Genomic DNA, 25,040 nt, shown 5'->3' on the forward strand with positions numbered 1-25,040 from the left:
CAAACGGGGGTGGTTCTTGATTCTAGAGAGGAATCAATGGGAATGAAAGGAGGAAGTAACACAGCACATAAGAAGTGAGTGACTTGAGGTCACTGGGCATGGACAAACCAAACAATCTGGCTACTTAGACATTTCCTCTTTCTTTTTCTTCTATTCTTGCTATACTTTTGAGTTCAAGATCGGGCATAATGGTAATATTTTCTCTTAATTCAAGCAAGTTGTCCAAAGTGAATCATTGCCAAGGTCACACAATTGAGATGGGAAAGCAAGAGACATGAGACCATTTAAGAAATAATATAAGGAAATCAGGACTATCTCTATGACGTCTTGGGGAAGTCCTTACAAATGAGGAAACAGAATATTGAGGCATTCTTCTTTCTCAAGGAAACCTAAGTTTAGATATGACTCCCTATTTTAACAATGGAAAATCAACTTGTTATTAATGCACGCTAGGGGATGGCATTTGGCTTAGTAGTTAAGCTATGGATTGAGATGCTCACACCCCATATCAGAGTGCCTGGGTCCGAGTCCTGGTTCCACTCTTGATTCCAGCTTCCTGCTAATGCATACCCTGGGAGGCAGCAGGTGATGGCTCAGGTAGTTGGGTTTCTGCCAACAGCATGGGGAGACTTAGATTGAGTTTCTGGTTCCTAGTTGGTGCAGTCCTAGCCATTGTGGGGATTTGGAAAGTGAACTACCATGTGGGAGTTCTCTCTGTCTCTTAAATAAATAAGTAAATCAATAATGGATATCTATACTAGTTGAGTTTGTAACATTTAAGGAAACATCTCAAGGCCAATACAGTTTTCTGAGGCCGTCTTGCTCTGGTGGCCCTAACACATGAGCATGGAGTGGGTCATTTGCTTCTGTTGTCTACATTGATGCCCAAACATTGTTTAATATATCTTGTATCTTATCCAGTGTTGAGAATGAAAATTAATGAATTTTTGGGGCTGGCACTGTGGCTCACTAGGCTAATCCTTTGCCTGTGGTGCCAGCACTCCAGGTTCTAGTCCCGGTTGCTCCTCTTCCAGTCCAGCTCTCTGCTGTGGCCCGGGAAGGCAGTGGAGGATGGCCCAAGTGCTTGGGCTCTGCACCCACATGGGAGACCAGGAGGAAGCATCTGGCTCCCAGCTTCGGATCGGCGCAGCACACCGGCTGTGGTGGCCATTTGGGGGATGAACCAACGGAAGGAAGACCTTTCTCTCTGTCTCTCTCCCTCACTAACTCGGCCTGTCAAAAAAAAAAAAAAAAGAAAAAAAAAAGAAAAGAAAATTAATGAATTTTTAAAATGTGTATTAATTAATCAAACTAATCAGGGGTAAGCGTACTGTGCATTCTAAAAGATGCAGGACATTCAAAGACTAAAATACTGGATATGTGATGCTTTCTACTGCAGCAGAATTTTATTTTATTTTTTTAAAGATTCATTTTATATATTGGAAAGTCAGAATTACAGGGGGGAGAGAGAGAGAGAGGGAGAGAGGGAGAGAGGGAGAGAGAGAGATCTTTCATCCACTGGTTCATTTCCCAAATGGCCAGAACAGCAGGGGCTGGGCCAGGCTGAAGCCAGGAGCCAGGAGCTTCTTCCGGGTCTCCCACATGGGTGCAGAGGTCCAAGCACTTGGGCCATCTTCTGCTGCTTTCCCAAGCACATTAACAAGGAGCTGGATCAGAAGCGGGGCAGCTGGGACTTGAACTGGGGTCCATGTGGGATGCTGGTGGTGCAGATGGTGGCTTAATCTGCTATTCCACAGTCCTGGCCTCAGCAGTAGACTTTTTTTTTTTTTTTTTTCAGCAAACTTTAAAAAAAATTTTATTCATGCCAGCCTGTGGCATAGCTGGTTAGGCTGCCTCCGGCAATGGTGGCATCCCATATGGATACCAGTTCAAGTCCCAGCTGCTCTACTTCTGAGCACTTGGATCGGGCTGAAGGTTGGAGCCTGGAATTCAACTCTGCTCTCCCCTGTGGGTGGCAGGGACTCAAATACGTGAGCCTCCTTCTGCTGCCTCCCAGACAGCACATAAGTAGGAACGCTAGACCAGAAGTGCAGGCAGGATTGGATTCTCAGGCACTTCAATATTTGATGTGGGCATCCCAAGAGGTGGCTTAACCTCTGCACTACAACACCCATCCCTAGTGCAGTAGATTAAAAAATAAAAAGTACTTCCTGGTAGTTTTGCTTGAAATCAAAATATAACATAAGGCTTTTTGCTTTGTTAGTGACACAAAAGCACATTAAATGGCTGGCATTGTTGCTCAGTAGGTTGAGTCACTGCTTGCAAGTCCTGGCCTCTCCACCCCATGTAGCTCCCTGCTAACGCAACTGCTAACGCACCTGGGAAATCAGTGAATGACTTGGATCCCTGCCACCCACGTGAGACCAGGATGGAATTCCTGACTCCTGGTTTTGGCCTGATCTAGCCCAGACTGTAGTGGCCATTTGAGGACTGAACCAGCAAATGGGAGCTCTCTCTCTGTCTTTGTAATTCTGCCTTTTTTTTCCTAAGTTCATATAAAACGAAATTAAAAGATAAGTTTATAAAAAAGGCAAAGTAAGCATGACACAAAATACCCCTAAAAAGGAAAAGACTGACAGATTTGATTGCATAAAAATAAAAATTCATGTATAGGAAGTATACATCAAATTTAAGAGATTTATCAAAATTAGGAGAAACATTTGCAACATATTTAATATCCAAATGAGTATTAGCTTTTATGAGCTCTTGGAGTGGAATGGTCATCTGTCCCAGTGGTTAAGACACCACGTGGGACGCTCGCTTCCCACATCAGAATGCCAGGATTCCGCTCTGCATTCCAGCTTCCTATGAATGCAACCTTGGGGGCAGCAGATGGTGGCCCAAGAACTTGGGTGCTTGCTATTCACATTGAAGACTTGGGTTGAGTTCTGGGCTGCTGGCTTCAACTTGACCCAGCAGTGGCTGTTACAGGCATTTGGGAAGTAAACTAGTGGAAGGGCGATCTCTGCTCTATCTGTCTTTCAAACAAATAAAAAATAAGTAAATACAAATTATAAAAATAAAACAGCAAGCTCTTTAAAATTAAGAAAAAAAAATGACTACCTCAAAGGAAAACAGGGGCAAAGTTCATACCAGATCCACAGCATTTTCAAAGTTTATTCATGTTTGTAGCTTGTATCAGTGATACCAGACCTCCCCTTTTTCTGGTCAGACTGCCTCTTTACAACGATTCCCCCATGCCCTGAACTGGAAAACCTCCTGTTAGGTTTCCCTGCTCTTTTCCTGCAAGTTCTTCCATTTTATGCTTTAACAATGGGCCTAATGTGTGTGTGTGTATGTGTGTGTGTGCGTGTGTATACTTTTTCCCTTTAAGTTCCTGCTTTTCTAGGGAGCTGCTTAAAACACGATAGCACTACACTGGTCTGACTCCAAGCCCCTCCAATCAGAACTTGCCTCGCCAGTGTTTCTGCATACCAGCTCCCTCCTACCTAACCCACAAAACCTTTCCCCAGGCCGCTGATAAGGAGTCAGCTTTGAGTATTTGCTCCAGACTCCTTGCTTGGCTACCTTGTAATGAACTTACCACAAGAGACCATGACTTCAGTATTTTGGCCTTCTGATGGGTGCAGGCGATGGGCTCATCTTGCTGTGGTAACATTAGTATTTTATTGCTTTTCATGGCTCTATAAGTTCATTGCATGGAAATACCATATTTTGTTTATCCAATTATCAGTTGATGGACATTTAGGTTGTTTCCATTTTTTTTAACGTTTTAATTGGTTTCCATATTTTTTTTTTTTTTGACAGGCAGAGTGGATAGTGAGAGAGAGAGACAGAGAGAAAGGTCTTCCTTTGCCATTGGTTCACCCTCCAATGGCCGCCGCGGCCAGCACACCGCGCTGATCCGATGGCAGGAGCCAGGAGCCATGTGCTTTTCCTGGTCTCCCATGGGGTGGCATCCTCCACTGCACTCTGTCGCTCCCCCTCTTCATGGAGGAACGACACTAAACCCTGCCTAGGCTTCATATCCGAGTCACGGCACCATTATGTCGCTCCCCCTCTTCGTGGAGGAACGACACAGGACCCTGCATTGTTCTTTCGTCTGCTCGGCCCTCCCCGGGTTTGCTGCTGGTTCTTCCCAGGTTGGCTGCCGTCCCTCCCACCTCCGTGGAAGGGCGGTTCCCCCTGGCCACTTTCCCCACTTCCGCGGGGGAGCGGCACACCACCGGCCGGCTCTCTCCGGGGCTGCACAGGTGTTCCTTCAGATAGATGTTCCTGGTGCATGTTGTCTCTCTCCTCCTTTATAGTCCTCTTCCACCAACCCCAACTCTGCTACCCACACGCCGAGTACGCTGCTCTCCTCCAATCAGGAGCAGGATCAGCTCCTGCAGGTCATCACTCAAGTTGGCGAGAGGCAGCTGCGTAGAAGTTGTTTACTTCCTTCTCAGCGCCATATTGTGGGAGAGCAGATGCATAGAATAAGTCTTAATTCCAGTAACAGTCTAGTCCGAGTTGCTCCCCACAGCACTCCCTGGCCACAGCAGAGAGCTGGCCTGGAAGAGGGGCAACCGGGACAGAATCCGGCGTGCTGGCGCCACAAGGCGGAGGATTAGCCTATTGAGCCGCGGCGCCGGCCGCAGTTTCCATATGTTTTTTAAAAATAGATAAATATCTATTTGTTTGAAAGGCAGAGCAATGGGGGGGGGGGCGGGAGAGAGAGAGAGAGAGAGAGATATCTTCCATCTGCTGGTTCCCTTTTCAAATGCCTGCAATAGCCAGAGCATGGGCAGTTCTAAGGAGCCTGGAACTCCATTTGGGTCTCCCATGTGGGTGACAGGGAGCCAGCATCTGCTGCTCCCAGGCTAGGCCGTAGCAGACAGTGAATGGGAAGCAGAGACAGGACTGCATCCCAGGTGCTCGGAATGGGATGTGGGCGTCCCAAGCAGTGAGTTAACCCACTGTACAACATCTGTTCTGATTGTTTCATATTTTAGCTATTGTGAATAATGCTACACTGAGCATGCATACGTTGTTTTTGTGTGGACATATATTCCAGGTCTCTTGGGTATAAACTTGGGCATGGGCTTGCTAGGTCCTACAGTAATTCTGTGTTTTAACTTTCTGCAGAATTCCAGCAAATGGAAAAATCTCTCTCTCGTCTTTCAAGAAAGAAAAGAAAAAAACAATGAAGGGGAGGCAGTTCAGGGTAGAGGTCGGGTCTGGAGGGTTGTAATCTCAGCTCCAACACGAGCCCAGCAAGCAAGACCTCCTCTGTTTCTACCTGTACCAGGACAGCAGTCATCCCTTGTCCTCGGATGCACCCCGAGGCTCCCTCTGAAGGGCTGAATCGCAGGATGGTACCAACCCTATATAAACTATGTTTTTTTTCTATGATAAAGTTTAATTTATAAATTGGGCATAGTAAGAAATTAACAACAATAAGAACAAAATAGAACAATTAAAACAATATACCTTTGGCTGGCACTGTGGCTCATTTGGTTAAACCTCCACTTGTGGTGCCAGCATCCCATATGGGTGCCGGGTTCTAGTCCCGGTTGCTCCTCTTCCAGTCCAGCTCTCTGCTGTGGCCCAGGAGGGCAGTGGAGGATGGCCCAAGAGGTTGGGCCCTGCACCCGCATGGGAGACCAGGAAGAAGCACCTGACTCCTGGCTTTGGATTGGCGTAGCTCTGGCCGTGGCGGCCATTTTGGGGATGAACCAACTGAAGGAAGGCCTTTCTCACTATCTCTCTCTCACCGTCTAACTCTGTCTGTCAAATATATATATATATATATATTTATATTCCTTCTCCACAATTTCACAAGATTCTGTCTTACCATAGATCTTAGCAATCTCAGCATACAATTTTTTCTTTACTTATTGAGTAGAGAACTTTCACTTTTTCACTTAAAAAAGATGCACTTAAGGTGCCTGCTGTGTGGCATATCCAAATTGCCAGCGCGGAACTCTTTTGGAACCATTGTTAAGTCAAAGAGAAGTGACTTGCACACAAGCTTTCCAGTTCTCCACGACTGCTCTAGTAATTGAGACACATGCGAACAGGAAGAAATGGCGAGTGGCGTATACAGCGTGGATTCGCTGGACAAGGAGACATGATCCATGCCATGAGCAGGACAGAGGTGGGAGCTGGGGACTCACTCAGGGTCTTCCACGGGGGCAGCAGACACCCAGGTGCGTGAGCCATCACCTGGTACCTCCCAGGGTGCGCATCAGCAGGAAGCTGGAATCCAGAGTCAAGAGTTCAAAGCCAGGCACTCCAGAGGGGATGCTGGTATTGCATTGTCCTAACATTGTCCTAACTGTGGCTCCAAAGCCCGCTTCCTTTAGGGCAGGTTCCCTATTATAAGAACCAACACCACTCAGCGAAGCTCCGAACAGACGTTTTTCTTTAAATTTTCCTCATCTGTTTTTGATAAGGGTTTTTTTTTTTTTTTTAAAGAGCAGTTTTTGAACCAATGCACCTTTTTATTCCTTATAATCTATCTTTATTGTGGTGGTTTCTGTGGCTAAGAGCAAACCCCTAACAAGTAAATTCAGGGAGTGGGAGGTCTGGCGCCCTCCCCCCTTCCCCTCGGGGCGGCCATCACAGGCCGAGGGACCCCTTGGGCTGGGAGCGGCTGTAGCAGCCAGCTTCGTCCTTCGGCCTCACTTTCCCGCCATCTCCAGCCTCGAGACGAGCGCGCATTCCCCGCCCCGCCCCGCGCCTCTCCGGGCCTTGCCGCTCGCCGCCCCTCCCTTCCCCGGCAGCGATCTGCTTCCGTGTTTTCCCCGGAGCCGGGAGCGCCGGGGCGTGGAGGCGGCACCGCGCACGCGCGCAAGCGGCAGGCCCGGGCCGAGCGCGCGGCCGGGCGACCGCGGGTGAGAGAAGGGTCGGCCCCTGTGGGGGTGGCGGGCCGTGGGGGTCGCGGCCGCGGCCGGGGCGGGTGGGGGCCGCGGCCAGGGCCTCGGGGCTGCCGGGGCATGCGGGTAGTTGGCGCTGGAGGCCGGGGCAGGGACGAGCGGGCGGGTTGGGCCGGGGGCGGGCGGGGACCGCGTTTGGGCCGCCGTGACGCGGGCGCCTGGCCCGGCCCGCGGGAGTGGGGGGCGGGTGCCAGGCGGCTCCTCCTCGTCGCGAACTCTCGGTGACCTTGGCCAGGTCGCTTTAATTCTCTTAGCCGGCGGCTTGGTCTGTAAAATGGGACTCCTAAGCCCTGCGTCCAACGTGGGCCGCTTTGCGGTTCAGTGGCGGGAACCCCTCCAGGTGCCTGGAGTACCGGGCGGTTTGCTACCTCGGGGGAGAGAAAGGGCTTCCAGGCTGTCATGTTGTCCCAGGCCTGGCGCGGGTGGGGGGCGGGGAGACCCTCGTTTTTCTGTTGAAGAAAACCCAGGCTGTTACGAAGTAGTTTGCAAAACTTTGGTTTAACGCGGGACAGTGGAGACTTGAGGAAGGGGGCCCTGGCTGAGATGAGCGTCTTGGAGGTCCCCCCCACCCCCTGCCCTCCACCACTGGCCTGCTTTTCCATTGGTGCCCGCACTCGGGTTCACCCTCCGTGGTGGGCAGAAAGAGGCCCTCAGCTTTTAAAGAATTCGTATTTGTATATCCTGTTGTTTGCTAAGACCCCTCCCACCCACATAGAAGAATTTGGTGCTGACCACGCAAGTTCAGTGCCTGTCTCTGTGAGGTCCCCGCGAACCGTGGAATCAGTCAGCTCTGCAGTGGTCCAGTTTTGTTCGAGCTTGGATATGGAGCAAGTCGTGGCGTCATAGCCATTTTGGGCAGTGGTGTGGGATCTCAGGAACCCTCCCTATGGTGGGTATGAGCAGGTCACAAAAGTGAGCATATTCGCGGGTGTAGGCTGGGAGGAATTTAAAATAAATTGACCTAAACGGAAACTTTGCACCACAGGTGGCGAGCATGCAGTTGCCCATGCCTTGACCTTGCTGCCCGTCTATGGACATGGCCCACCGGGGTGGGGAGAGAGACTTCCAGACTTCAGCTCGGCGCATGGGCACCTCGCTGCTCTTCCAGCTTTCAGTGCATGAACGGGAGCTGGACCTGGTTTTTCTGGATCATAGCTATGCTAAGCCGTGGAGTGCCCACCCCGACGCGAGTAGTGCCCGCCCCACACGCATGCTCTTTGTTACTCCCCGGCGACAACACGAAACCACCATGTGAGTTTGGGCTCTTTTCTCTTAGGGGCTGACACTGCCCTAAGTGGGCAGTGATCAGCTGGTTGGGGGATGAGAGGTGATTTTTTCTTAGGGCTGATTGGGGGGCATTGTCTGGAGAGTGTGGATGTTTAACTCAACCGTCTCTGTAAAGCAACACAAGGATATGGACGTGTGCATTCATGGTGCCTGACAAGAGTTAGGAAAGCAAAATATCCCAGGGAAAGCAAACAGCCTTGGGTGGGGAAGCTCTTTTCTGCCAAGGGCTGTTTGCATACTTATATCATCGATCATGGGCCATATAAAATTATCAGCTTAAAAATTAGCCTTCCACAGACTTGTTGAATTCTGAGTCTTGCCTGCGGGTTACCTAGGCAGAACCAGACCAAAGGATTTCCCAGGCCTTTACCGCCTGCAGGCTAGACGTTCCCCACCCGAGTCTTAGATAATAGAACTTGGGTCAAATGGAAACTGAAGAGGATTATACTGGTGAAGAAAGACTGAGAAGTTGATTTTTAAAAAACTGCCATCCGGGATAAGATCCCTTTCACTTTAGTCCGGTGGCTTCTTGGACAGTAGCAACAGTAGCTTTTTTATGGTAGTGAATTTTGCTTTCCCTGGCTTCACACACACAGATTAGGAGCACATACCCAGGATGTTGCTTTCTCTCTCAGTGTGTTACAGACCTGTCTGTCATTCATGAGTTAATCGTCTAAACCCCTCCTAGGTCTAATTATATTTTCAGCTTGCCTATCTTAGAGTTAGGAAGTTTCATAAACTTACCAGGTGATAAGTGACACAGTTACATTAGATGAGATCTGTTTGATAGTTCTTTTGAGCTTTAAGGAATTCCTCACATTTCAAGATTTATTGATATGCTTTATTCCGATAATCAAACCATGCTCTTTTTTTTTTTTTTTTTTTTTTAAGATTTATTTATTTACTTGAAAGGCAGAGTTACAGAGAGGCAGAGGCCAGGGCGGGGGGATCTTCCATTGCTGGTTCACTCCCCAGATGGCCAGCAATGGCTGGAGCTGTGCCAATTGAAAGCCAGGAGCCAGGAGCTTCTTCTGAGTCTCCCACATGGGTGCAGGAGCCCAAGGACTTGAGCCATCTTCCACTGTTTTCCCAGGCTATAGTAGAGAGCTATATCGGAAGTATAGCAGGCAGATGCCCATATGGGATGCCGGCACTGAAGGTGTCGGCTTTACCTGCTATGCCACAGCACTAGCCCCACCATGCTCTTTTTAAAATATATTTATTTTTATTTATTTGGAAGGCAGAGTTAGAGAGGTCTTCCATATGCTGGTTCACTTCTCAAACGGCTACAACAGGCGGGACTAGGTCATGCCGAAGTCGGGAGCCTGGAACTCCCCCCACCCCCGCCCCATTGGTGTTTTTAATCTTACCTAATGTTTAACCTTTTCCTCAAACATGGATTTTAGTTTCGTTGAGAGATGGCTTGTATTTTTCATTTCTTACTTTTCCTCCCTGCCTTCTGTCCTTCCTTTGAAAGGCAGAGAAACAGAGAGCTGGTTCACTCCCCCAAATGGCTACAATAGCTGGGGCTTGGCCAGGGTAAAGCCAGGAGTTGAGAACTCCAGTTTCTCATGTGAATGGCAGGGGCCCAAGTACTTGGGCCATTTTCTGTGGCTTTCCCACAAGCAAGGAGCTAGATCAGAAGCAGAGCAGCTAGGACTTGAACTAGCGCTCCCAAATGGGATGCCAGTTTCAAGCAGTTGCTTAACCCCCTGTGCCAGTACCTGTATTTTGCCTCTTTAGATCCTGTCGTCGAGCCTTAATGAACCAGAGGTGCCTTGATGTTTGTTCTAAACACATGTAGAATAATGTTTTGTATTTAATTTCCCAACAACCTTAGTATTTTGTTGGCTTTTTTGGTTGTACTAGGCTCGGGAGCTGTTACTGTAGGCAATAATATACAGTAATAGACTGGCCTGGGGCATAACTGAAAAGTTCCTTTAAATAGAATTTGAAATCTTTTTCTCTGTATTGTGTAGTATTTCTTGTTGATCTTGAAAGTCCTGTGGCTGCACTAGGTGTTTCTGTGCCATGCCAAAGACAAGAGCCAAGGAACTCCCATCAAGCCTATCCGGGTCTCTCACATGGATTTTGGGTGCCCAAGTACTTCCAGGGAGCTGGGTTGGAAGTGGAGCAGCCAGGACTCAAACGGGTGCTCATATGGGGGGCTGGCATCTCAGGTGGAGTGCTGAAATGTTGGCTCCCCCCATGACCTTTTTTTTTAAAATGATATTCTGTGGAATTGATTGTTTTGGTACTTAGAAAATCATTTTCTCTTACAAATCCTTTCTCCATATATAGGCCCTAACAATGAGAATTTGGCATGTTCTAGAAACTTAGGCCACTGCGGTTTGTAGTATTTTGGCATTAAGGATGAGAGTAGAAGATAGGGAGAAATTGACAAGACTACCTCATACAGGAATTTGATTCTAAGAATGAGATCTAGTTTCTGTTTTAGAATGATCACTTTGGGGCTGGCGTTGTGGTGCAGCGGGTTAAAGCCCCAGCCTGCAGTGCAGGCATCCCATGTGGGCTGCTCTCCTTCTGATCCAGCTCTCTGCTGTGGCCTGGAAAAGCAGTTGAAGATGGCCTAAGTCCTTGAGCCCTTGCACCTACATGGAGACTTGGAAGGAGCTCCTGGCTCCTGACTTCAGATTTGTTCAGCTGCAGCTGTTGTGGCCATTTAGGGAGTGAACCAGCAATGAAAGACACACCTCCCCTTCCCCCCTCCCGCCCCCTCTCTACCTCTTTCAAATAAAATAAAATAAATCTTGAAAAGAAGAATGATCACTCTGAATTTTCATTGAATTGCTTATAGTGCAAGAGTGGAATTTAGAAGACTAGTGAGGAGGCCATTGGAGTGGTCTGAGAATGGGTCAAAAATCATGGTGGCTTGGATCAAGGTGGAAACAATACAAATGGAGAAAAGTGGATAGCCTTGAGGTAAATTTGATAGAACCAAGTGGACCTACTGTGGTGAATTGGAAAGATGGGTCAGAGCTAAGGAGGAGGGTAAACTTAGGATGATTCTTAGATTTCTGACTTGAGTAGCTTTGTGGTGCCATGAGCTGGGAAAGACTCAGGGAAGCGAGGTTTGGGGTGGTAGAATCAAGAGTTCTCTTTTAGGCAGACATGTTCAGCTGCCTGGCCCAAAGTCTGCCCAGAGAAGATAATCAGCTCTTCTGTCCACCACCAAATCTAGCTGCATATTATTTTACTTTGTTTCATAATGATGTAATTATTCTAGTCATTGGGTATGGATGCAGGAAGATCATTGAGGTCAGAAAGTGAACATAATGTTTGATAGACAGCCAGTAGGCCAATTTGATTGGCTTATTATCAGTTGACAAAGTTGGTGCCATGTACCGTGAACTGGGAAAGGACCATTGTGCTGCTAGGATTTCATTGAAGTCATTTTAAAATATGAAAGGTCCTTCACATGCCCATTTATATTTCTCTTCTAGGCTCTGTACAAGCTGAATTAAACAGCTAAGATGTCTTCATTTTAGGTGTTTTATCTTAGGCAATCACAGGCTTTTACAAGCATATTGTTAAATATTGGTTAACTTGTTAATGAAAGGGAAGGTTTATATGAATAATTTGAAACTCTAAACCAGCACTGTCTAACAGAAATTTTGGCAGTAACGGAAGTGTTCTGTACCTGTGATAGCCAGCACTGTGGCAAGTAATCAGAAGGATCTATTGAGAATATGACATGTGGCTAGTGTGATGGAGGGACTGAGTTTTCAATTCTATTTGTTTTTATTAAATTTCTTTAAGTGGATGGCTTATAGCTACTTTATTGGACAGCATGTTTAGCTCATCAGCTGTTTGCTTATGGAATATATTTGTCTTTTTACTATCTGTTGGTTACTTTTTGCACAGATTCATTTTAAAACAACTTTGTGTTCCTCCAGCACATACCAACATGTCAGAGAAGGCAGAGGTGTAGACCAATGTGGGGGAAATGTCTTTGACTCCAAATTTTCTTACAGATAATGTTCTTAAACATAATTTAAAGCTGACTGTATTAAAGAGTTATTTTTTGACAACCTGATGATTATTAAACATTTGTGTTGTGTGAAGTACACGTGGCCTGCTTCTATTTCCTCACCTGTTTACAGTGAATCAGACGTCCCAATAGATGTGGAGACCATCACGTCCACCCCTGTTCCACTCTATGACAACCAGAAGGCTCGCAGCGTGATGAACGAGTGTGAGCGGCATGTCATCTTCGCCAGGACGGACGCGGATGCCCCTCCCCCTCCTGAGGACTGGGAGGAGCATGTCAACAGGTAGGCCCTTCTTCAGGAAGGTGGCTCGCTCAAGGTTGATGGTTACCTTCCTACAATTATTTTGTATTGTCATCTTCATTGACACACATTTACTGGGAGCTGATTTCATTTGTAGTCACACAGTCTCTGCATTATAACTCTCAGTGCACTGTTCTGTGAACTCTTTGAGAGCAGGACTTGCCTGTCAGTCATCTCTGCCCCTAGGACTCTGCCTGGCATACAGTACATATGTAATAAATGTTTGTTGAACAAACAAATGAATTGAATTTGATAGGTATGATAAGCTCAGTTACTTATATAGAACAGTCATCATATAGGGCCACCCAGACTACAAAAAAATTAAATGTACATTAAATATAAGATACGTGTTTATATGGTCAATAACGAGGAAAGTAAAAAAGGTTTTGGAGTTATAGGAAAAACTAACAGATGTTTGAGTGGCTTTTAAAGTAGATGTGCAATGTTGTTTCTTTTCCTTGTTTTTTGTTTTTAGTTTTCACTTACTTACCTTAAGAGACAGAGAGAGAACTCCCATTCATTGATTCACTCCCCAGATGCATTCAGTGGTTGGGACTGGCACAGGGACCAAGAATTCAAACCACGTTTCTGTGTGGGTGGTAGAAACCCAACTCCTTGGGTTTTGCTTCTTCCCAGGGTCTGCATTGGCAGGAAGTTAGAATCAGGAGCTGAAGCCAGAAATCAAACCCAGATAATGCAGTATGGCATGTGGGCATCTTAACCCCAAGGCCAAATGCCTTCTCCCAATCTATGGTTTGAGGACATACCTAAGCCCATTTTCATGTGTTTTCTGGCTAGTTTTGTTCCCACATTTCCTTGTTCTCCCAGGAGATTCAACTTCTCTCTCCGTGTTGTTTGTCCATACTCACTTGACAACATTTATTTATCATTACATAACAGCTTTATAGAGATATTTACGTGCCATGCACTTTACTCATCTGATGTGTACAGTTAGTAGTTTTTAGTATATTCAGAGTATTGCACCTGTCACCACAATTTGATGAATATTGCCATCTCCCTGAGAAAGAGACTGTACTTATTAACTCCCCATTTCCTCCCAGTTCCTCCAGGCCCGGGAACCATCAGTGTCCTTTCTGTCTCTAGATTTGCCTATACTGGACATTTCATGTAAATGGAATCATTCAATAATGTGTTCTTTTGTGTCTGGTTTCTTTTGCTTGATCTTACCCAAAAGGCCAAGAAGCTATGTGTCTGGTTTCTTTCATACAGTGTTTTCTTCTTTTTTGTTATAATGTTCTTTTTTTTTTTAAAGATTTTATTTATTTATTTGAGAGTTAGAGTTAGACAGTGAAAAGGAGAGACAGAAAGGTCTTCCATCCGCTGGTTTACTTCCCAAATGGCCGCAATGGCCAAAACTGTGCCTATCTGAAGCCAGGAGCCAGGAGCTTCCTCCAGTCTCCCACACAGGTGCAGGGGCCCAAGGACTTGAGCCATCTTCTACTGCTTTCCCAGGTTATAGCAGAGAGCTGGATTGGAAGAGGAGCAGCTGGGACTAGAACCGGCACCCATGTAGGATGCTGGCTCTGCAGGCTGAGGATTAACCCACCGCGCCACAGTGCTGGCCCCTCATGTAGTATTTTCAAGGTTCATCTATGCTATAGCATATATCAGTACTTCCTGATTATTGCTGAATTCTGTTTTGTTGTTGAGAGATTGTCCATTGCATGTATTCCCCACATTTTATTTACCTGTTGATCAGTTGCTAGAAATGGATTGCTTCTACTTTTTGGCTGCTACAAGGCTGTTAATGAGCATTCATGTGCAAGTTTTTTATAGATGTCTGTTTAGAATTCTCTTGGATATATAACTAGGAGTGGAATTACTGGATTGTGTAATAACCCTGTATTAATTTTTTTTTGTTTTAAAGATTTATTTATTGTATTTAAAAGGCAAAATTACAGAGAGGCAGAGGCAGAGAGAGAGGTCTTCCATCTGCTGGTTCACTCCCCAAATGGCTGCAGTGGTAGGAGCTGGACTGATCTGAAGGCACAAGCCAGGAGCCTCCCCTGGATCTCCCACAAGGTTGCAGGGGCCCAAGGACTTGGGCCATCTTCTGCTGCTTTCCCAGGCTATAGCAGAGAGCTGGATCAGAAGTGGAGCAGCCGGGTCTTAAACCAGCACCCATATGGGATGCTGGCACTGCATCACTTTGGGGCTGGCGTTGCAATGCCAGAGTGCTAGCCCCTGTATTTAACTTTTGAGGACCTACCAGACTGTTTTCCAAAATGGCTTTACTATTTAAATTCTTTTTAAAGATTTGTTTTATTTATTTGAAAGGCAGAGTTGCAGACAGAAATCTTCCATTCTCTTGTTTACTCCTCAAATGGCTGCAGTGGCTAGGGTTGTGCCAGGCCAAAGCCAAGAGCCAGGAGCACATCATCTGGGTCACCCAGGTGGGTGCAGAGACCCAAGCACTTTGGCCATCTTTCACTGCTTTTCTGGGCACATTAGCAGGGAAGTGGATTGAAGTGAAGTAGCTGGGACTTGAACTGGCACCTGTATAGGATGCTGGCATTGTGGGTGGTGGCTTAACACTCTGAGCCACAACACCAGCCCTCCATTTTGATGATCTGATTTCTCTCCATCCTTGCCAACAGTTACTATTTATCTCTCTCTCCCAAAATATTATAACTATTCTGGGTATAAAGTGACATCTCATTTTCTTGATGGCTATCTAAATCTGTTTATACATCTGTACCATATGTAAAAGAATGTTACTCCTTACATCAGGAGTTGGTCATAATGTTGGAGACCTGTTATTTCATAATAACAAGAGAAAGGAGTAGGGAGAGGGTAGGGAAGCTTGAGGTGATTAGTCTGATTGACGAGGCTGGTTGGAAGGACTGAGATTAAATGGATGCGTATGTGATGAGGATGGGAGCTGTTGCAGGAGGAGTAGTTCTGTGAAGAAGAGCTTGTGGAGAAGTTGGTTGGGTCTTGAATTGGAATTAATGCTGTACCCTAAAAAGGGGACATGTTCTTCAGAGGATCAAGAGGAAAACTGTTGTGGGTGAAGATCAGCTACTGGAATATTGCTGGAGTCACTGAATTTAGCAAAAGGGTTTATTACAGTTAATAAAAAATTAATAACAAGGATAGTAATAAATGAATTACCATTTGTTGAGTGCTTTCTAGGTACCAAGTAGGTACTAAGTACTTCACAGATATTCTTCCTTTTAATTCTCTAGCAACTCTTACAGTAGAAGATACATTCCTCTTTCAACTCTTATTTTTTAAAAATTATTTATTTATTTGAAGCAGAGAGAGAGTGAAAAGATCTCCCATCTACTGATTTACTTCCTAAATGCCCACAACAGCCAAAGGTAGGGCAGGCCAAAGCCAGGAGCCAGGAACTATATCCAGATCTCCACTTGGGTGCAGGTACCTAAGTACTTGGGCTATCCACCGCTTCCCTGCACACCAGCAAGAAGCTGGGTAGGAAGCATGGAGTAGCCTGGACTGTAGCCAGGGGTTTTCTGTGTGTGATTTGGACATCCTAAGCTCTGTCTTAGCATACTATGTCATGACAGCTATCCCACCTTTTTTTTTTTTTTATGCCAGGTAGAGTTAGACAATGAGAGAGACAGAGAGAGTTATAGACAGTGAGAGAGAGACATAGAGAAAGGTCTTCCTTCTGTTGGTTCACTCCCCTAATGGTTACTACGGCTGGCATTGCGCCGATCCGAACCCAGGAGCTGGGTACTTCCTCCCGGTCTCCCATGCGGGTGCAGGGACCCAAGCACTTGGCCATTCTCCGCTACCCTCCCGGGCCACAGCAGAGAGCTTGACTGGAAGAGGAGCAACCAGGCCTAGTACCCAGTGCCCCGACTGGGAATAGAACCTGGGGTGCCGGCGCCACAGGTGGAGGATTAGCCGAGTGAGCCACGGTGCCGGCCCCATCTTTTTTTTTTTTAATAAGATGAAGAAACTAAGCTTAAGAAGTTGAACAAACCTTAGGAAGTGATTGAGCAGGAATTTGTTCAAACTGATCAATCTAACTCCAGGGCCCAGTATTTCCAACTACTGGATCCTTTGTGTTAAGGGCAGTAAAAAGAGTAAGAGCAGTTAATGGTGGCTCAGCTAAGTGCTCTTCAGGTGGTTATGTATCCCTTTGTGGTATTGTCCATTGCCTTGTCCTCAGTTTGAAATTTCAGAAAATGTGTAGAACTCTGTGATATTTTTTATCAGTTTACCCATGATTATGATTAAGAGGGTTTTGGAGACTATTCATGCTTGTCAAAGTCAATAGAGACTTAATACATATAAAAACCATTTTTAAATTTATAAGGAGAAAGATGTTTATGAAACAGAAGAGGTCCTTGGGTAGCCTGGCCATTATCTACTGCCTCCCTGCGTGTATATTACAGGAAGCTGGAATCAGAAATAGAGCCAGGACTTGAACCCAGGCACCCTGGTATGAGATCTTCCACCTACTGGTTTACTTCCTAAATGCCCACAGCAGCCAAGGGTAGGCCAAGCCAAAGCCAGGAGCCAGGAACTATATCTAGATCTCCCACTTGGGTGCATTCGCAAACCGCATCTTAAAACGCTGCATCAAATGTCTGCCTCAACAGACAAATTCTTATCTTTGGCCTATTTTTCTGTAGTCTCCATGTGGACCTCCATCCTTTCATTGTGATGTTTCCCTAGATTGGTAAGATTTAACAGAGCTCAGTTTATTTCAGATTTTTTTTTTTTTTTTTTTTTTTTTTTTAGTGTTTGATGAGATTTTGAGTATGTTTTCTCATTAGCAACAGACTTAGAAACCATTACTTCAGGTGGGTCATTTTTACACATGACCCATTTCATTATTTGATGGTATTGACTAGCTTCAGCTTCACAGAGGTCACCATTTGATGACCCTGTCCCTATTTGGGGTTTGGAGTTCCCTTTGCTCTGATTATAATCATCTTGTTGCCATTCTTTCCTTTTGACTTGATTGTTAAATTGCTGCTTCCTTTCTTGTTGTATAAAGTCATGTAAAATTACAGTTTCCCACATCACGAACTCTACTGACTGACTATAGGATAGGTCTGGAGAACTCTTGAGTTTTTTTCTCCCTTGAGAACTTACTGATTGTCCTTCATCTGTGGAGTCACAAATGTAATTTCCCTTTGGGTTCTTTTTCCCCCTCTTGAATTATTTCAATGGAAACTGCCTCCAGAGGCCACTGTTGTGTCCTAGCAGGTAAAGCCTCCTCCTGCAATCCCATATGGGCACAGGTTCAAGTCCCAGCTGTTCCACTTTTGATCCAACTTCCTGCTAATGGCCTGGGAAAGGCAGCAGAAGATGGCCCAAGTGTTTGTGCTCTTGACACCCATGTGGGAGAATTGGATGAAGCTCCCAGCCCTGGCTGTTGCAGCCATCTGGGAAATGAGCCAGGAATGGAAGATATCTCTTTCTCTCTTTCTCTGTCTCCCCCTCTCTATAACTCTGACTTTCAAGTAAATAAATAAATCTTCAAACAAATGGACAAACAAAACTGCCTCCAGATAACTCTATAGAAAATTAAGCCCCTACCCAACCTGATTCTGGCTTTCTCTAGTAATGGCTGATATTTTGTAAAGTAGTTTAAGTATCCCTCTCTGCTTGAAGTAATTGTATAGATCAGGAATTGTCCAATTGACCTGTGGGCCAAATCTTGGTCCATGTGCCAAGAGTGGTTTTTACATTTTTAAGTGTTTGCAAAAAATTTTTCCTGCGTCTGGCACCATGGCACAGCAAGTGAAAGCCCTGGCCTGCAGTGCCGGCATCCAATATGGGTGCCAGTTCTAGTACCCCAGCTGCTCCACTTCTGATCCAGCTTTCTGCTGTGGCCTGGGAAAGCAGTGGAGGACAGCCCAAGTCCTTGGGCACCTGCACCGTTGTGGGAGGCCTGGAAGAAACTCCTACTCCTGTCTTTTGATATGCTCAGTTCCAGCCATTGTGGCCATTTGGGGAGTAAACCAACAGATGGAAGATCTCTTTCTCTCTTTCTCTCTCTGTCTCTGCTTCTTTCTGTAACTCTGTCTTCCAAATAAATAAAATAAACCTTTAAAAAAAAAGATTTCCTGGCCGGCACCGCGGCTCACTAGGCTAATCCTCTGCCTTGCGGCACTGGCACACCGGGTTCTAGTCCCGGTTGGGGCGCCAGATTCTGTCCCGGTTGCCCCTCTTCCAGGCCAGCTCTCTGCTGTGGCCCGGGAGTGCAGTGGAGGATGTCCCAAGTGCTTGGGCCCTGCACCCCATGGGAGACCAGGAGAAGCACCTGGCTCCTGCCTTCGGATCAGCGCGGTGCGCCGGCTGCAGCGCACCAGCTGTGGCGACCATTGGAGGGTGAACCAACAGCAAAAGGAAGACCTTTCTCACTGTCCACTCTGCCTGTCAAAAAAAAAAAAAAAAAAAAAAAAAATTTCCTGATGTATGAAATAAAAATGTGGGTGTCCATAAAGTTTTATTGGAATATAGTCATGTCTATTCATTAGGTATTATCCAAGGCTGCTTTTGCACCATATCTACAAAGTCAAACATTGTGGCAGAGACTGTATGGCCCCAAACCCTTAAATAGTTATGGTTCATCTTCTTATAGAGGAAATTGGATGACTGGGTTTAGAAAATGTTTTTATGTCTGTCTGACACAGTCATGCAACTTGAAGGGACTTTGAAAATGATTGGCATTTACTGGCATGGTGATACAGTCTTGAAGATGTTGGTCAACCTTTTTTTTCCTCTAGATGTTTGTCAAATGGGTGAGTTTCATTGTATGCACAGTTTTGAAAGACATTTAACAAAATATTACTTCTGAGAAAAAAATAGATTTATTTATCTATTTTGAAAGTCAGAGTTACAGAGAGAGAAATCTTCCATCCACTGGTTCATTCCCCAGATGGCCACAATGGCCAGGGCTGGGCGAGGCCGGAGCCAGGAACCAGATTTTTTTGGGTCTCCCATGTGGCTATCAGGGTCCCAAACACTTAGGCCATCTTCACTGCTTCTCCCAAGCCATTGGCAGGGAGCTGAATTATAAGTAGAGCAGCTGGGACAGGAACATGCACCCATGTGGGATACTGGTGTTGCAGGTAGCAGCTTTACTGGCTTCGCCACAATGCTGGCTCCTAACAAAATTCTATTTTTTAAGATTTTTTTAAATTTTAATTTTTTTAAGATTTATTTCTTTATTTGAGAGATAGAGTCACAGAGAATGGGAGAAACAGAAAGGTCTTCCATGTGCTGGTTCAATCCTCAAATACCTGTTATAGCCAGAGCTGGGCCGATCAGGAGCAATAGAAGAGGAGCACCCGGGACATGAGCTGGCGCCCACATGGCATGTTGGTGCTGCAGGCGGAGGCCCAGGCCCTATTTATTTATTTGAAAGTTACAGAGAGAAGGAGAGATCTTTACCCGCTGGGTCACTCACCATATAGATACAGCACTGGCCCCACAAAATAAATTTGGACACTTTTCTTAGCATTGCCTAAATGGATTTCAGGACATTTCCAACATGTGAGTAAGAGAATTAGTGTCAGGAAGCAGGCTGTCTTATCTTGAAACACAATCTGGGGGCTGGTGTTGTGGTGTAGTGGGTAAAGCTGCCGCCTGCGGTGCCAGCATCCCATATGGGCACCGGTTTGAGTCCCAGCTGCTCCACTTCCAGTCGACTCTCTGCTATGGTCTGGGAAAGTAGTGGAAGATGGCCCAAGTCCTTGGGCCCCTGCACCCTTGTGGAAGACCTAGAAGAAGATCCTGGCTTTGGATCAGCCCAGCTCCAGCCGTTGCGGCCATCTGGGGAGTGAACCAGCGGGTGGAAGATCTCTCTCTCTCTGCCTCTGCCTCTGCCTTTCTGTAACTCTGCCTTTCAAATAAATAAAAAAAAAAAAAAAAAAAAAAAGGAAGAAGCCCAGCCTGAATTTCCTGAATTTCACCTAGAAAAAAAAACCTTTTCCCTTCGTGAACTTTCTATAATTTTATACTCAGGTGTGTCTTTGTAAAAATCCTGGGTTGGTTATCTTGGAAGTCAGTTCTCGACCTCTGAGTTACTTTCTCTTTCCTCTCTCCCTCTACTCACTTTCTCTTTCCTTTGTTCCTTCCTGTCCCAGAAGTATGACTTACTGGGATTCTCTGGTATTCCTTGTCATTCCCTGTTCTAGTTTTTTTTTTTTTTTTTTCTAAAAAAATCCTTTTGTCGTATTAATGTTAAATTAGTCTCCTTGAAACAGTGCCAGGGAAATAATGATTACTTTTGAAAATGCCAGATTGTTACAGGACCAGTGTGGTCTTTTTGGCTGCTTTGAATAGGATAAATGAGAGGTCAGCATATCGTTCAGCTTCAATCAGAGAATGGCAAACAAAAGATTATCTGATCTCATTACGAAATGAAGACAAGGCATTTTTGCACTCATGAAAACTGAATAGGTTTAGGTAGTGGGGAGCCAGTTGACTCACCACAGTTCCCATCGGCTATTTGAGTGTTTAGACTTGTATTTAAAATTCTGTCTCTTGCTTTTACATTTTTCCTTAATTATATCTCTTGCATGCTCTTTATCTTAATCCTGGGTTACATCATTTTTTTCCCCTCTTAATTCTCCAGCCTCCCACGAAGCTGACAAAATAGAGAATGTGTTTCAATTCTTGGGATCATTTTGTTATGTATTCAGCAACAATTCTAAGAACTTTTTCTAGGACTTTGGACTTTTCATCATTGTGGTTTTTAAATTTAATTTCAGTTGTCATTGCAAAATGGAAGTCATTTCTCAATTGCTTTGGAACCCTTCCCCACTTTGTTCACATCATCTTCCTTGCTCCCCTCATTTTGGGTTTCAGAATAAATACAGAGTAAGACGAACAAATAGGGAAACATCCTGTTAAATGCTAAAGAATGGAATAATTTTGCAAATGCTGTTGATGTCTCATAAATCAATTATACCTCATTCTCTGTTCTTGGAATTAAAGTTTACAATGTGATTAATAGACTTTGAGAAAGCTCCAGACTTTGAAGTGAAGTTCTCATCTCTTAACCCGGTTGACTATAAACGAGCATCAGTACTGGCAGTAAGACTGCGATGCAATTGTTACAGGTTCATTATACCCATTAGTTTTATAGAACTGGAAATTCAGAAGGTTTTTTTTTTAAAAAAAAGATTTATTATTTGAGTTACAGAGTTACAGAGAGGCAGAGGCGGAAAGAGAGGTCTTCCATCTGCTGGTTCACTCCCCAGATGGCCGTAACAGCCGTAGCTGGGCCAATCCGAAGCCAGGTGCCAGGAGCATCTTCCGGGTCTCCCACATAGGGTGCAGGGGCCCAGGCGCTTGGGACATCTTCCACTGCTTTCGCAGGCCATAGCAGAGAGCTGGATCGGAAGTGGAGCAGCCAGGACTTAAACTGGTTTCCACATGGGATGCCGGCACTACACATGGCGGCTTTACCTGCTAAGCCACAATGCCAGCGCACAGAAGTGGTGTTTTTTTTTTTTTTTTTTTTTTTTTTTTTTAAGATTTATTTATTTATCTGAAAGTCAGATTTATGCAGAGAGAGGTCTTTCATCTGCTGGTTCACTCCCCAGATGGTTACTACGGCCAGAGCTGCACTGATCTGAAGCCAGGAGCTTCTTCCGGGTCTCCCACATGGGGGTAGGGGCCCAAGGACTTGGGCCATCTTCTGCTTTCCCAGGCCATAGCAAAGCGCTGTATTGGAAGTGGAGCAGCCGGGTCTCAAACCGGCGTACCCATATGGGATGCCTGTACTTCAGGCCATGGTGTTAACCTGCTGAGCCATAGCACCAGCCCCAGACTAGTTCCTAGAGTGGTGGCTGTAGAGATTAGAGTGTCTCATGTGGTGGGCTGTGATGGGAATGATGCTAATGTGATAGGAAGCAAGAAGGGAAACTCGCTGTCCTTTCAAGGGCTTCCCTGCAGCTTCACCAGCTTGGTGCAGTGAAGGGCTCCATTTGCCAGTGAGCAGGAACATGTTTCTGTGGTCCTCTCTGCTACTCAGTGCTCAGGTGCTCAGTACGATGCAGAGGGTGAGCGTTTGAATCTGGACCCTGTTATTTACAGAACTTGGAATGCAGCATGCACACAGTTCCTCCATTTGTTGTAGGTGTCTAACTCTGCAGAGTGTGTCATGCTCTATTTCATGAGCTGATACAGTACTTAAACAAAACTGACAAAAATCCCAACCATCCTGGCCTTTGCATTCTGCAGAGGGAGACAAAGCAAACAAATAAAGTAGAGTGTCAGGTGGTAATATGGCTAGTAGAGAGGGCTGGGGAATCCCAGGGTAGATTTGGTGTGTAAATAAAGATGAGTCAGACAGAGCCATGGAGAAAGTGACATTTGAACAGTGACCTGAAGGAACAGAGAGGGAGCCATTGTTTGAGATTGGGAACGAGTGGCAAGTGCCCAGTCTGTCATGCAGGGTGTGCCTGGTGTACATGGCAAGGTCTGGGGCAGGGCATGCAAGGTGGCTGAAGCAAAGTAAGTGAGGGGCAGTCATGATGGTGAGGTTGGAGAGGCAGTGAGGGCCCCACAGCCTGTTGTGAGGACTTTGGCTTTAAACTGATTTTCCTGGGACCACTGAAGGACTTTGAGCAGAGGTATGATAGGGTCTGACTTGGGTTTTTCGATTGATTTTCCAAAATGGAAAAATGGATTTTTCATATTGACTTTTTACAAGTTAGTTTTATATCTCCCGCAACAGAATATGGAGAAATACGTTTTCTTACACCCTTACAATACCATATTAAACTTAATTTTTACCCATGTGAGGGGTGAAAAGTAATATTTTATTATTTTAATTTGTATTGTTTAATTTTGAAGCAAAGTTGACTTCACTTTTTGTGGCCTGCCTTTCCATATTCTTTCCCTGTTGATTATTTCATCTTTTAAAAATTTTCTAGCACCTCTTTTTTAATGAAATGGCAGTTGTTTTCCCACCATTTTGACTGTATTTCTGATACTTTTTATTCCCTTTCAAAAACTTTTATGTAATTACTTTTATCTCTCTCTCTTATTTATTTACTTATTTGAGAAGACAGAGACAGAGAACTCCAGTCCTCTGGTTTATTCCCCAAATGCCTGCAGTGGCCCTGGGTCAGGAGCTAAACCTGGAGCCAGACCTGAATCTGGGTCTCCCAAGTGGGCATCCGGGACCCAGCTACCAAAGCTATTACTGCTATCTCCCAGGGTCCTCGTTAGCAGGAACTGGATAGCAGATTCCGTCACTCTCTTATGGGATGCCAGCACCTTAACTGCTAGGCCAGAGGCCTCCCCTCTATTCCTTTTATGTCTTCTGGGTTTTGAGTCATCCTTAGAAGGGCCATAAATATATTGGTATTTTGGGGTCTTGAGATTTAATTATTTATTTGAAAGGCAAAGTTACAGAGAGTGAGTGAGTGAGCCAGAGAGTTCTTCTATCCACTGCTTCACTCCCCACATAGCTGCAATGGCTGGATTGGGACCAAAATCTAGGTCTTGTGTTTTAGCTCAGTCGTCTGAGATTTGAATTATATTTGAGTTATAGTCTTTCATAGTGGGAACGAAAAACACAGGATAATCTTCTGTATATGGTGTACCTTCTCGGGGCGTGTCCCTAGGGTTTGACTTTAATTCCTCAGAGTTTCCATTATAGGACTGGCTGGACAGTGGCCCAGAACAAGCTATTCAACAAGACCCTCAAAGCCCTGCAGTGTGATCGGCTTGCCCGCCTGGCCAATGAAGGGGTAAGACAGAATCTGCCCACGGCGGGCTCTTCCTGACTCAGGCCTCACTGCTGACTCACTTGTCCTTCCCATAACCAAATGCTTCTTGTGTTTTATCACTTCCACTTATCTTTCAGGCTTGTAATGAGCCAGTGCTGCGCCGTGTTGCCGTGGACAAGTGTGCGAGGAGAGTGCGACAGGCACTGGCAAGTGTAAGCTGGGACACCAAGCTGATCCAGTGGCTACACACCACCCTCGTGGAGACCTTGAGTCTGCCCATGCTGGCAGCCTACCTGGATGCTTTGCAGACGCTGAAAGGGAAGGTAAGGCTGTAATTGGTACCTGCCCTTGCTGGGGATAACCGTCTTCTGTGGATTCAAGATGTGGGGTTGGACAGGGTCATTGCCTATGCGGCCTAGAGGAGACAGGGCGTCATTTCATGTGAATGTCTTCAGCCCTGCCATCTCCAGGATGAGGTGTGGGGTCTAAAAACTAGAGTCACTCTAGCCTTACAGCTTGTGGTTTGAGTGGTGAATCAAATTGTGATGGGGTGATGAAGGATTTCTTAGGGAGGGGTATATGAATGGATTCCAGAACAGGGCAGTGAGTTTCTCCTCTCTCTTCATCATTGGATGAGTCTTCAGTAGCAACACTTGGTCTGTAATTTGTTACAAATATCTCATTATGTTTCCCTGCTTTCTTAGACAGTATTGTGCAACAGTTGGGTTAGGATTTGCTGTGATGTTGATGACCATGCTGGGCTGTCCTCATTGAGACAGAGTGTAGGTGCTGGAGGCTGATTGCCTGGCTGATCTCAGCTCTGTCGCTGATCAGCTGTGTGA

At 45.7% G+C, this 25,040-nt stretch overlaps 1 protein-coding gene across 12 annotated transcripts in view; it reads left to right on the forward strand.

Annotated features, from left to right (window-relative positions):
- The first annotated feature begins 6,770 nt into the window (after positions 1 to 6,770).
- KANSL3 (KAT8 regulatory NSL complex subunit 3) overlaps positions 6,771 to 25,040 on the forward strand; it is a 45,905-nt gene continuing 27,635 nt past the window's right edge. For 8 of the 12 annotated variants that reach the window (XR_011386484.1, XR_011386483.1, XR_011386485.1 and 5 more), the window contains exons 1-5: positions 6,771 to 6,860; positions 7,888 to 8,153; positions 12,314 to 12,484; positions 24,129 to 24,219; positions 24,336 to 24,521. Coding sequence is in view for 9 of the 12 variants with exons in the window: in XM_008253760.4 (XP_008251982.1) it covers positions 7,933 to 8,153; positions 12,314 to 12,484; positions 24,129 to 24,219; positions 24,336 to 24,521 (669 nt within the window). In the remaining 3 variants the exon portion in view is untranslated. Of the gene's footprint in view, positions 6,861 to 6,989; positions 7,792 to 7,887; positions 8,154 to 12,313; positions 12,485 to 24,114; positions 24,220 to 24,335; positions 24,522 to 25,040 lie in introns of those variants that run through there. The other 4 variants (XM_070068779.1, XM_017339911.3, XM_008253745.4 and 1 more) reach the window with 4 other exon arrangements.

The sequence above is a fragment of the Oryctolagus cuniculus genome, chromosome 2 (assembly GCF_964237555.1).
Source record: "Oryctolagus cuniculus chromosome 2, mOryCun1.1, whole genome shotgun sequence".
NCBI classification, from domain to species: domain Eukaryota; kingdom Metazoa; phylum Chordata; class Mammalia; order Lagomorpha; family Leporidae; genus Oryctolagus; species Oryctolagus cuniculus.